Source organism: Akanthomyces muscarius, assembly GCF_028009165.1.
Source record: "Akanthomyces muscarius strain Ve6 chromosome Unknown contig_18, whole genome shotgun sequence".
Lineage (NCBI taxonomy): Eukaryota > Fungi > Ascomycota > Sordariomycetes > Hypocreales > Cordycipitaceae > Akanthomyces > Akanthomyces muscarius.
In genome coordinates, this window is record NW_026611618.1 from 1,051,216 (window position 1) to 1,063,828 (window position 12,613).

Consider the following 12,613-nt stretch of genomic DNA (forward strand, 5'->3'; position numbering starts at 1 on the left):
TATCCCATATATCGAGGTTGGAGGAGCATCAGGCGCACAATTGTGCGACGGCCGAATGGTGGTGGGTGGTACTGATTGGGCCAAGACTCGGTTTCTTTCTTTCTTTTGTTTTTAGTGTTTCTGCATTTCGGTTGGAATTTTGTGGTAGCCCAACCTCGCAGTTTTATTCTTTGGCTCACACGACAAAGTGCTTTCGTTGACGTAGTTTGTTGGAGATTCTTGGTTGCACGACGGTAAGCAAAACCCTCCCCCCACACCAAGGAGCGGTACCTATTTTAGTCGACTAGCTCAATGACGGACGGCACGCGTGCCGGTTCAACTGCCAAAACAAAAAAAATATTCAAGGATAGCTGTATTGTCCTTGCGAGGATAATCTGTCTGGCGGGATGAGTGGCATCTTCTGAGCTTATCCAATATTCAAGAAGAAATTGCAAGCCAGGTATTGAACGGTAGGGGCCCAGGCTGAATACGATGGACGAGGTTGGTGGGCGTTGTCGTCGTCGTCCTCCCCCTCCTCCCTCCCCCCGGCCCGGAGGTAGGTACGGGATGCTAGCGCTGGAGCGGAAGAAGGTCCCAGAGAAGAAAAGGCTGCCCCCGCGCAATTGTACTGGTTGGTTTTGACTGGTAACTACTGGTAACCTCTCTCATTGCCCCCCATGCAAGTGCAGCTGCAAGAAATGCGCGCCCCCCCTGCGAGCTGTCAGGACAGGTACGGCGCCGCCCAAGCCCAAGCCATGTCTGCCTGACTGCCTGGTTTCGTGTCGGTCAGTGGCTTGTGTGTGGCTGGCTGGTTGGTGGTTGGCTCTTTTTTTTTTTTTTTTTTTTTTTGCTTGCATGGTGGGTTTTGGTAGCTTGTAGGTACCGGACGTCTGTGTGGTGGCATCCCGCTGCGGCCGCTGGTCAACACTGTGCCTACCTAGGTAGCTAGGTAGGTACAAAGTCGTCCCATCTCGGAGTCTGCAGCTCGTCCCCTGAGTTGGCACGCTAACAGGTGACTCCTTTTGCTGTGCGTTGGCATCAATCTATACTTTACCACTGGAACAACTCTGTTGCGTTTGTGTTGTCTATACAAAATATCCTCTTTGTCAGTTAATGGTCTGCCGCATTGCCCCTAGAATATCGTTTCGTGGCCGGCTGCGGCGCTGGAGAGTTTGGTGCTACCTGCCCAGCTAGGGTAGCGCCGCCGGTGCTCCAGTGCTCCCTTGTAAACTTACAGGAGGCTCCAACACTTGTCCTCTCTCACTCCAACGCCAACGTACCTACGTATGGAGCACCAAACGAACGACCTACGGCCACGACCGACTCCCTTCTCCTCCTTCTCCCCCATCACCAATCCCTCTCTTCACCTCTTCCTCTTACTCCTCCCCTCCCCCCAACAGCTCCCGCCATCGTGGCGTCAAAAGTCCTTCTTCTCGCAGCATCAATTTTTTTTCTGTAAATTATCTTGCTGCTTCTTCCACCTTTTTAAAACGTTATAGTTGTTTATTTTATTCTTCTTTCATTCTCCTTCCTCCCCCCCTAGCGGCTCCTCCACGACCACACACACACGCCCCCTTGGTGGCCCCCCGGTGTCTCGCTTCCTCGACGCACCAGTACACGCGCTCCATCAGTCAAGACTTCCGCCACGAGAAAAACGAGTGACCTACCGACGCCCTCATCGTCATCGGCAGACCCTGTCTTCGCCGTCGCTGCCTCGGGTTCGGCCCTACGAAGCTTCGTTGGCGTTTCGTCGTCCTGTCTTTTCATCTTTACGCAGCGGACACAAAGTAGTAATTTCGACATTTTTCTTCTTCCACGCCCTTTTCAGCTTCTACGTCGGCATCGACGACGCCTCGCCAATCCCCATCGTCGAATAAACAAGATCGATTGACCAAGTAATTCAATAATGTCTGCCCCCAGACCCGATCACCTGGGCTTGGGCTACTCGTCGCATTCTGGTGCCACCCAGGGCCGCTCCGGCTCGCCCAACTCCAACAACTCTCCCATCGACTCCTCAGCCCGCTCTCACTTTGGCCTCTCCTCTGGCTTGAACTCTACCGCCATCATGGCCGCAAACTCGCGCTCCGGCGCCGGCTCCCCATCCCACGAATTGGGAGGCTCTAGCAGGCTCTTCTCCAAACGGTACGCCTCTCGCTTCTCTCTCCTCCAAACCCCCCAATCCTCGCCCGCCTTGATGTACCTCCAGCGCCTCTACAAAGTTTCATTTACCTTTTGTTGCTGCATTTTCGACTCCTCCTTGCCTTTGTTGCCCTGCTAATGCGTGAACCTTGGCTCCAGCGCTCGCGAAATCCAGGCACAAGAAGGCATTTCTAGCATGCCTCCCCTGTATCCTTGGGGTGGTCCTCCTACAAGCGGAAACTCAACACCTCTACGAGAAAATATTCCCGAATCTCCAACCGACGGTTTCCCAGACTTTGGTCAGCTCCCAAGTCCCGACAGCATGCCTCAGACCCGACGTGGTCGTGCTGGCACTCTGCCCTCCAGACTGACCACCCCCGGTGGTCTCGGCGCGCCTGGCCTCCCCGGTGTGCCTAACCTGCTCTCCGCCCAGTCTGCTCGTGCCACCCCGTCACAGAGCCCATTCAACAAGTCGCCTTCTCCGAGCCTCGATCACCCTGAAAATGCTTCCGGCGCCTCCTCTCTTCTCTCCCGCCTACGTGCCGGCTCGCTTCCCCAGCGCGGCAACTTCTCCGCCGCTCCCGGCACCGCCCCCTCTCCCTTCGGACCCTCCATCTTCAGCAGCTGGAATCCCGCCAGCGGTGGCCGCGAGCGTGCTTCCACCCTCGCCAGCATCGCCAGCGTCGGCTCCAACGGCCCCAGCTCCCCATCGCAATCCCAATTCTCTCGCGAGGGCGGAGAGTCCTCCGACGCCCACATGCGAACCCTCGACTACCTAGGTCTCGCTGAAACTCCTCAGCCCCAGATTGCTACCCCGTACTACGACTATAGCAATAAGCAGGCCAACCGCCTTCGGTCCTTCTCCGTGAACCACAAGGACAAGTACGGCCACGAGGAGCAGCAATACGAGGTCGATGGCCTGCCCGTTGACAGCCGCTACGTCGCCGCGCTCCAGAAACAGCTTGAGGCTACCAACGCCGCTATCCATAACCACAACCTCGCCGTTCAGGCTTTCGCCAGCCAAGCCTCCAGTCGACCCAGAGCCCAGACGGCCAGCGTCCTCGACGCTCCGCAGAGCCGACTTTTGCCGATTGCTATCAACGGCGGTGTCAACATCCCCAACAGCCTCAACGCCGTCGAACGCCGCCTTCAAGACGATAGCGCCTACGACGACCTTCCCCAGGCCGTCGCTGGCCTGGGTCTTGGCCGATCCAACAGTCGCAATGCCGGAATGCTTAGTCCTGAGGAGCAGGGTCTCGATGGCCCTACCAGTGCTCTCTGGCTCGGAGGTGTGCCCACATCTACCACCACCTCGACCCTCAACGAAATGTTCAAGTCCCACGGTGCCATCCTTTCTGCTCGTGTTCTCACCCACAAGAACTGTGGCTTCGTCAATTTTGAGCGCGTTGAGAGCGCCATTTCCGCCAAGGCTAGCATGAACGGCAAGGAAATCTTCCCCGGCGCCGGCCCTATTCGCATCAACTTTGCCAAGCCTCCTTCTGCCTCCAACACCCCTGGACACGATGGCGCCTTCCCTTCGCCCAGCCCCGATCCATTCGCCAAGGGCGAGGTTGCGCAAACCGGTGCCATCGGTGACGCTCCCGTTTCATCTGCTACTCCCACGGTTCCTCCTCTGCCCGACATGATGGCTGATATGCTCGAGATTATTGCCCAATTTGGTGCCTCCGATGCAGACACCGCTCAAATCTCTAGAAGCATTCAGTTTGCCATCCAGTTTACTGACTTCGCCGATGAGATTCCTCCTGTTCGCGAGCCCACTCACACCCGTGTCCACGATGCGCCCAAGCTACGTGATATTCGCAAGCGTGTTGACAACCAACTCCTGAGCCAGGCTGAAATCGAAAACATTGCCGTCGACATGCTTCCAGAGATTGCCGAGCTCTCATCCGACTATCTCGGCAACACTGTCATTCAGAAGCTATTTGACAACTGCTCAGACGAGCTGCGCGATGCCATGCTCGGCGAGATTGCCCCTCACATGGCTGAAATTGGTGTTCACAAGAATGGCACCTGGGCTGCCCAAAAGATTATCGATGTCTGCAAGACCCCGGCTCAGATGAACATGATTGTCGACTACATTCGCCCGTATACCGTGCAGCTCTTCCTCGACCAGTACGGCAACTATGTCCTTCAAGGTTGCCTCAAGTACGGTGCTCCCTTCAACGACTTCATCTTTGAGACTATGCTCAGCCGCATGTGGGAGATTTCTCAGGGTCGATATGGCGCTCGAGCCATGCGCGCCTGCTTAGAGAGCCACCATTCTACCAAGGAGCAGCAGAGAATGCTCGCCGCCGCCATCGCTCTGCACAGCGTCCAGCTTGCTACCAATGCCAACGGTGCCCTTCTCCTGACTTGGTTCCTCGACACGTGCACATTCCCTCTCCGCCGCACCGTGCTGGCGCCTCGCCTTGTCCCCCACCTTGTTCACTTGTGCACTCACAAGGTCGCATACCTGACGGTTCTCAAGGTCATCAACCAAAAGGCTGAGCCAGAGGCTCGCGACACGATCCTGCAGGCTCTCTTCTTCACTCCCAACGATCGCATTCTCGAGGCTATCCTGAATGACCAGTCCTGCGGAGCTACTCTCATCTTCAAGGTGCTTACGACGCCCTTTTTTGATGAGACGATCCGCTCGCAAGTCGTTGAGACTGTCAAGAATGTCCTGCTCAAGATTGGTGCTCAACCGAACCAAGGATACAAGAGGCTGATGGACGAAGTTGGTCTTTCGACCCGCACCAGCGGCACTCCCAGCCGCGAAACCTCTGCTCCTGCTGAACAGCGCCGACCAACTTCCAGGCACGCCAACGGAGGCGGCAACCAGCAGTCGCAGCAGCAGCACGGTGGCAAGCCATTTTACAATGGCAACGCTACTACCCAAAACCCTGGATTCGACGCCGGTTACAACGGCCAGAGAGTCGATGGCGCAGCAGACCTGAGCATGGGGGCTTTCCCGCAGTACAACCAGAATATGATGTACAGCCCCCCGAACGCGCCCATGCCTCCGGGCGTGGGTATGCCCACTATGCAATACCAACAGGGTATGATGAACAGGGGCGCTCCTCAGGGCAACTACAACTACCCTCCGATGCAGGTGCCATACGGTGGGTACGCCCCGCCGCAGCCTGGCGCTGAGCAATTCCGCCAGCAAAACATGGTGCAGCCTAATGCCATGCAGATGCAGGGTGGCCAGGGCCAGTATGGTCCTCCTGGCTTCGGTATGGGCCTGGGCGGCTACGGGTATGGAGGCATGTCCAACGGTGCCCAAGGTATGGGCTATGTACCCCAAGACCAGGTGAACAATCGACGTGGAAGAGTAAGTCTATCGGGCGTAGCAATCAGGTGCAGTGCTAACAATTCGCAGCGCTAGTAAATGAGTGTTGTCGAATATGATTCGTCCAGCAATGGGTCGTCGGCCCTCGACCTATCTCTTGACCATGATCAACGCATGCCATAGCCGAACGAGATCGGCCATGATGGAGTTTTGGGAGCTTGTATACTTGATTTTTTATTTTCCTTCATCTCGGCAACGACTGGCTTCTCACGCCTCGACTGGCGCAGCTAATGATGTGCAGAGGCAGGCTCTTGGCACAATCTACAAGCTGCGCACAGGTCTGGAGTGCTGACGCTCTCTTGCACTCGTCTGTCTTGAGATGTTTGCCTCTTCTTTTCTTTCTCCGTTTGTCAATTTCATCATCCATACGATTGAACGCCACGCCTACTACAAACAAGCCCCCCGAATACATTTTTGGTATTGGAAGCGAGCAAAGCCGAAGACTTAAAAAGAGTTGAGGCAAGAGGAGGCAGCATTGTGTTAAACGTACAGACTAAAGAAAAGTTGTATTAGCCCGTTTACGATTCATCACCAGGTTTGATGTCGATAACGTGTCAGCCTGTATAGTTGTACTTGCCTGGCTTTTGCCAGGTGCATCACCCATTCTCTGGGTAGAGCTGGGATTTACCAACAGGCATTCTCTCTTCGTTTTTTTTTCTCCACTCCTCTATATTCTTTCTACGTGTTGTTTATAGGGCTGCTTTTCATTTTATATTGGTATTGTTTAAAAACAAATGGAAGAAAAAAAGCAAAACTCGCCGATTTTGCTTTTGGACTTTTTTTTTTTTTTCATCTTGAAAGGCGAGAAATTGTGGGATGATCAGATGACCTCGTGGCTATCACGCAAAAAAAGGAAAGGAATACAGAAAAAGGTGTGTGGGATAAAGAGGCGAGTGGGAAAAAGTGTGGCAAGAGGAGGGGGTGGTGTGCGAAGTAGTCGTTGTATATTACACTGTAGTTGGCACCAAAAGAGGCATTCCAATGACTTTTGATTTTGTGTGATAGTTTCTTATTTTGCTCATGACGTATTTATTCCAGAAAGTGGTCGTTTCTCAACGTCATCACTATTCATGGCATCTTGGTTTCACAATGCATAATCTGTCAGCATCCCATGCCCGTGACTCTGCTTGCCTCTGTTTTTCTACAAACATGACAAATCAAGCAACTTGCTTTCCCCATGTATTATGCTCAACAAAGAGGGTGTGAATGTATTGATCTTGTGCTTTATTCCTCCTATTTCCGCTATCCATTCCTAAAATAAAATAAAATAAACGCCTCAAGTCTTGCGTGTAAAAAAAAAAACACACAACTTTCCTTCCTCCTCCTCTTATGACAAAAAAAAACCCAAAAGTACTAGAAAGAAAAGCAAAAAAAGAACTCTTCAGGTAATGTATTATGAAGGTAAAAATGGGTTTCTGGGGTCACGCCCCATGCTTCTTCCCCCTGTGATTGAAAGTATTCCGTCACGTTTGCTCGTCCTCTTTCCCCTCGCTGTCTCACCGCTTTGGCGCTTAAAATGAAGAAAAAATAAAAAGAGATGTCAAATGGTTGGGTAATAAAGACAGGTCAAGCTGGAATTAAGAAAAAATGAGCGATTGCAGGAGACTAGTCAAGTCTTGGAATGGAGAGCTGCAGTGTCGGCAAAACAGATGCAACAGTGTCGTCTAGTCGAGGTCCATGGTGCCGTCGACAGTATCTATCGTGAGCGGCGGTGTAGGCTCCGTCAGCGTCGCCATTGTCGTCGTGGCAGCCGCCATGTCCTCTTCCTTTTTCGGCGCAATTGGGCTGCTGCTTGGCACGGCTTCATGCTGCAACGCCATCGTATCGCCTGTAAACGAGGGCGGTGGTGTGGCCGCCGTGGGATCGGGCGTCGGCATGCTAGATACGTGCTGCGGCTTGCTGTCGCCGAGCACCTGGCGGATGCGGTTGCTCATGGCGTCCATCTGCGCGAGCATGGCGCGCAGGCTCAGCTTGTCGCTGTCCGCCAGCTGGCCCAGGGCAATGTTGTCGGCGTTGCCCCGCGCCATGAGGCTGAGCACGTTTTCGTCCGCGTTGGACAGCAGCGCCGACGTCAGCTGGTCGATGCCGTCCGACTGTCTCTGCTTCAGTCCGATGAGGTTCAGCGAGGCCTGCATCTCATCTACCTGGCGACCGAGCGTCGATCCCAGAAGCGGTCCAGGGCTTTCGCCCTGCTGTGGTGCAGGGGACGGGTAAGGCACCCATTTCTGCTCATTTTGGCGTGCGCCGTAGCCTGCGCCTTGTCTGCGGAGCCTGCAGGTAAAAATTAGCGTGCTGATCAATGAACTACTTGCTGGAGGCACGTACTGCTCGATAAAGTCCAGGATTACACCGTTGGCGGACACCTTGTATGTGCGGCCAAAAGAGAGGGGATCGGGCCAGCCCGCGTTCTTGAGCGGCTCCGGCTCGTCGCTCCAATCAATCTCAATGTGGCCGTTGTTCTTGTTACCCCTGGCAAAGATGGGCGTGATGGGCTGGGCATTCTTGACCTTGCGGAACTTGTGGGCTGGCGCAAGGCGCGGCGTATCGGCCAGGACATCGTCCACGTGAGTCGGGCACCGCCATGTCTTGAGCACAGGAGGCACAGCCAGGGGAGGGTCCAAGCAGTCGAGATGCCAGTGAAACGGGCACACGCTGCAGGGAATAATCGCCCTTGCGTCACTGGACGGTTTTTGACAGGCGTGGCACAGTACCGGTTGGTTCTCTTCTCGCTGTTTGAACAGATCGGGCATCTCATCGTAACCCGTTCTCCTCCTGTAGTGGTGGTGAGTTGCGTTAGTCATTGATCCACGTACCCCTCAGATGAGCTGGCAGCCCAAAACCTTCAGATGAGGTCTTGGGCACGCAGAGGACAAGAAAATTACGTACTTGGCTGTTTTGCCGGCCACCTCCTCATAGTCGCCGTCGGCGCCGGCCTTGACGCCCTCGAAACGATTCTGGATGCGCTTGGGTAGGCTAAAGGCACGAGGTATGCTCTTTTCCAGGTTGTTGAGAGCCGAGGCAAAAGCACCCTTGTGAATAGGGACGCGCGAAGGAAATCTGCGTACAATGCACTCGTTGCAGTACCACTCGTCGGGCAGATCCTCTGCCTGGGCCAGGTTGACGCACTCAAAGTGGAACGACCTAGGGCAGCCATCGCAGCAGAGCACGTCGCCGGCGTTGCCGCACGCAGAGCAGAATTCATCATTATCCGTCGCCTAATTGAGGAAAAGTCAGCATAAACTTCTTTTTCGTCGTGGTTCATGACCATGGCGCATTTTGCACCCCACGCCGATTCTCTTTGGGACGCGCCGAGGAGCCCGGACTTCCGCTCTCCTAGACACCTGCGACCAAAGTGACGCGCAGAGGCTGCTAGTAGCCACGAGGGTCGTAATCCTAGCATCCTTGTTTGCACCACGTCCGCCACAAAATCGGTGCGCGATGTCTGGCAATGGCACGCGTCATCTCAAACGGGCAGGCCAGGCCATTGTCCGTGGGGTTTTTCCTTCGCATATACGATGATGCTTTGCAGCCTGATTGCCTGACAAGAAGAAAACACGTGTTGTGCGATACGTACCGGGTCCTTGGGAGTGCCAGCTCTGAATGAAGACTGGCTTTCGCTCGCCAACCTTGGAAGTCCCCCTGCAGGCCCGCCGCTCTTTTTTACTGGTCTATGGTGAAATAGTTAGCATTTGAATTCGTGTAACGAAGTTGACGATGACTTGAGCGCATCGCCAGACAGGGCCAGCATGCGGGGCAAAGGTGAAATTTTCGCCTCTCAAGTGAATGAGCCAAGACACGGTGCAACAAGGCGCATTGCCAAAAGACCATGATTCAGACAGCCGCGCGGGGATGGAAAGATAAAGTAGGAAACGCTGCAGTGATATGTGGGCGTGCATGTGAAGCAAACTTACGAAGACTTGACGCGCAGACCCTTGGGTCGCTTTGCCTGGCGCTGGCCCGTCGGCGTGACGGCGCGCGATCCTCCTACGGTGGAAGTATCGTCGCCAGTGAATGAGAACGGGATCGGCGCCACCGTCTCATCAAGCTGGTCGTTGGGGCGCTTCGTCGCCGAACGCGTAGTCCTGGTTGTTGAGGGTGCGTGGGCGACAGAGCGACGAGTCTTTCTCGTCTTGGTGACGGGCGTGGTGTCACGCTGCTGGCGACCGCTGCGCACCGAGCTCTCGGCGGCTGTGTAATTGTTGGTCATGTTTTGCGCATCGCGACGCCTTCTCCAGATGGCGTCGAGGTCCTCATCAGGCCCTCCCTCGCGCTCGGCGTCCTGCTGCATGGGTGCATCAGAATCCACTGGGGTCCTTGACTTGGCCTTTGACTTTGGTAGGTGAGAAGACAGATCCGAGGAAGCGGCCAGCCTGCCGGGCATGCTGGCCTGACGCGCCCTGGATGAGTGGATGTGGGCAGAAGGTGAGGTAGGATCAGAGCTCGGCTCCGGGGAGGCTGCGATTGAGCTGGATTTGGAGAGCGGTTTGAGGGCAGCGGCGGCAGCGGACCTTGCTAGCCTAATGGTGTTGGGCCGTGTTGGGATGTGGTCGTCGTCGCCGCTGGTGGTGGTGGTGGTAGTGGTGAGCTTGGTCTGACCCTGCTTGGGTTTGCTGAGCTTTTGGGTCCGGGGCTTGGTGCTGGTGCTGGTGCTGGCTCCAGTCGCCGTTCCAGTTGCCGGTCCAGAAGTGGCCCCCCTACTGCCACCACCACCACCACCACCACCACCGTCGCCGTTGCCAGCACTCGCACCAATAGTGGCTGCGCCAGTTTTGATGCGCATTTCTGGTGACGGCAGCGTCATGGCTGATGATAGCGATGAATCGCTCGATGCCGAGTTGCGCCGTCGGCGTTTGCGTGATGGTGTGTCTGACTCCGCCGTGGCCGTGCTTGCTGCCGCGTTTTGCTTGCCGTCACTGCCCTTCCCTGCAGTGCCGTTGGGTCCCGAGTCTCTGTTTCTGCCGCTGGCGGATGATGGGTGTGACGTTTTGGCCTTCTTGGCAGCTCGTCGCTCACCCTCGTCTGCCTCGCGTTCATCCGCCTCCGCTTCCGCCACTGGTGACTGTAGCTCCTCTGGCTCCTCAATCTCCTCCTCGTCCTCGCTGTCCTTCACCAGCTCGCCGTACTGCGCGTCCGTGGGCTTCCTCGCCGTGTGCGCTTGCAGGCGGCGATTTGCCGTCGCTGTCGAGGGCGGCGCAAAGTAGTAGCAGTCGCCATTCTCCGTCCCGCCCTCGCGCTTCCTGTCCCCGATGTGCTTGGAAAATTCATCAAGCGTGTCATCGTCTGCAGTTTGCTGTAATACGTCCGTCACCATGGAGTCAAACTCGGGGTCTTCAGACTTTTCGTCGTACAACGTTCTGAGAGCCCACGCCGTCGGATAGTGCTTGAGGCCTGCTTCGTCTGCCGCGTCAATAAAATTCGCTTGTGAAAACAATGAGTGCCGTGGAATGTTTTAATATTCACCGCTCATGAAATATGCTCTCATAGTTTGGCCGGGGGGGGTTAATGGTTTGCTTACCTGGCGAGAGCGCTGGGGCCGCCTGCTCCCCCTCAGTTTCTTGGTTCTCCTGAGTCTTGGACATGGCTGCCTGGGATCGTCGCGCAGGCTTCTTGCGCCGATTTCCCCCGGGATTGTAATCATCATCATCGTCGTTTTTCTTAGGGGCAACCTTGGATGGCAGCGACCGGCGAGACGACGCGACTGTCGGGCGCTCTCCCGGTGATGCCGCGCGTTTCCTGCCTGTCGTGGCGTTGCTCGTCGACGCAGCCGTCACGCTCTTATCGCCGTTGCTCTCCGCGCTGCTACTGGCACCATTTCTGTCTTTTCCCGCGCCGCCTGTCCTGAGAATGACCTTGCGCACGCCGTGTCCACTGCCGCTCCCATTGCCATCGCCGTTCTCCGGCTTCCTCGGCTTGGGCGGCACTCCAAGAGGCGCCATGCCTTCCAGCACGCCAGAGCGCATCAATCCAGCCTGCTCATAGCTAGCCTTGGTCTGTACCGAGGGCTCCAGCCATCGCTGCAGAAAGGATCGCGACGCGTCATTACCGGAGTTCTTGGACACTTCGAGTGGCGAGTTGAGGCCCAGCGGCGCGGCGCCCTGGTGTGCGGGACTGGAATACCGCGAGCGCGTAGCTCTCGTGCTTGACGACATTTTCATGCGTATGCCCAGCTCTCCAGTGCCTTTCCTCCGTCACTCTGTGCTCAACAAGGCTGGGCCTGGTGCTGGTTGCGCCCTGCTCCTTTGGGCCGCCGTGATGGCTCAGGGAGCGAAAGCGCGGCAAGCTTCACTGCTATACCAGCTACGAGGATGCTATATCGCCATAGGTCAGCAAGAAAGGTTCGACGCAGGAATTCAAAATAGCTTACCAGTCGGGAAGGCTACAACATGAGTTTCCCAGGGTCGGGTCGCGTTTTAGGAGTTGGTTGACGCGGTTTATTTTGAAACTTATCAAATGAGAAAAAAGAAGGTACAAGTTGTCGAGGCGCAAGGGGTGGCAACGCGCGACAGACCGGCAGCTCCATTTGAGCTCAAATACCTTGGCCGGCCGCGCCGCTGTCCGCCCCCAAGAAGCACTTGACAGACACCTATAATCACACCACACAGGCCCCTGTCAGCACCCGCCAGTCCCCAATTTACAGCGCTGAGACAGCCTGCAGTGGCGGGCCTCCAGCGGGCTTCTGCATCCACTATTGGGGGCTTGACAGCACCCGACGCGAACCACTAATCAAGCTAATGTACGTACCTATTCCAGCCCAGGCGCGCACAGCCATACTTGGCAAACCAGCATGTGTTCCGGTGAATAAAGTCAAGAGAGATTAGCCAGGCAAAGACATTCATCCGGTCGAGATGCCTCGTTCTCATTTATCCTGCCCCCAGGTTCGGTCAGTCGGATAACCCACTGCCCCCTTGCTCAGGCACACGCTCGCACACGGCTTTGGCTTCAGCACACGTTGACACGATAAATTATATCTGCAGTGAAAGCCACGACTACAAAATCCACCCTCTAGGCAAGGGGGGTGTGGTGCCGTGTCTCCCATGTTCGACGTTCCCTCACCCTATCACATCCTTGTGCTCGAATATTCATTCGGTCGCCGCTCGTGCTCGCTTCCGCTGCTATCCATCCTCTCCATCGGCTTGCATCCTG

General features: G+C 55.8%; 2 protein-coding genes across 2 annotated transcripts; one reads left to right on the plus strand and one right to left on the minus strand.

Annotated features, from left to right (window-relative positions):
- Window positions 1–1,885: 1,885 nt before the first annotated feature.
- Window positions 1,886–5,506, plus strand: LMH87_008807 (uncharacterized protein; the record flags this gene model as incomplete). The annotated part of the gene is made up of 3 exons (XM_056202039.1): window positions 1,886–2,121; window positions 2,278–5,452; window positions 5,501–5,506. The coding sequence occupies 3 exons, from the start codon at window positions 1,886–1,888 to the stop codon at window positions 5,504–5,506; spliced, it is 3,417 nt and encodes a 1,138-aa protein (XP_056056641.1).
- A 1,628-nt stretch (window positions 5,507–7,134) lies between these two features.
- LMH87_008808 (uncharacterized protein) lies at window positions 7,135–12,256 on the minus strand (the record flags this gene model as incomplete). Its single annotated transcript, XM_056202040.1, has 10 exons — window positions 7,135–7,563; window positions 7,615–7,741; window positions 7,796–8,242; window positions 8,357–8,685; window positions 9,045–9,138; window positions 9,382–10,858; window positions 10,986–11,578; window positions 11,765–11,778; window positions 11,835–11,846; window positions 12,251–12,256. 10 exons carry the CDS (start codon window positions 12,254–12,256, stop codon window positions 7,135–7,137), a joined length of 3,528 nt encoding a protein of 1,175 aa, XP_056056642.1.
- Window positions 12,257–12,613: the final 357 nt, after the last annotated feature.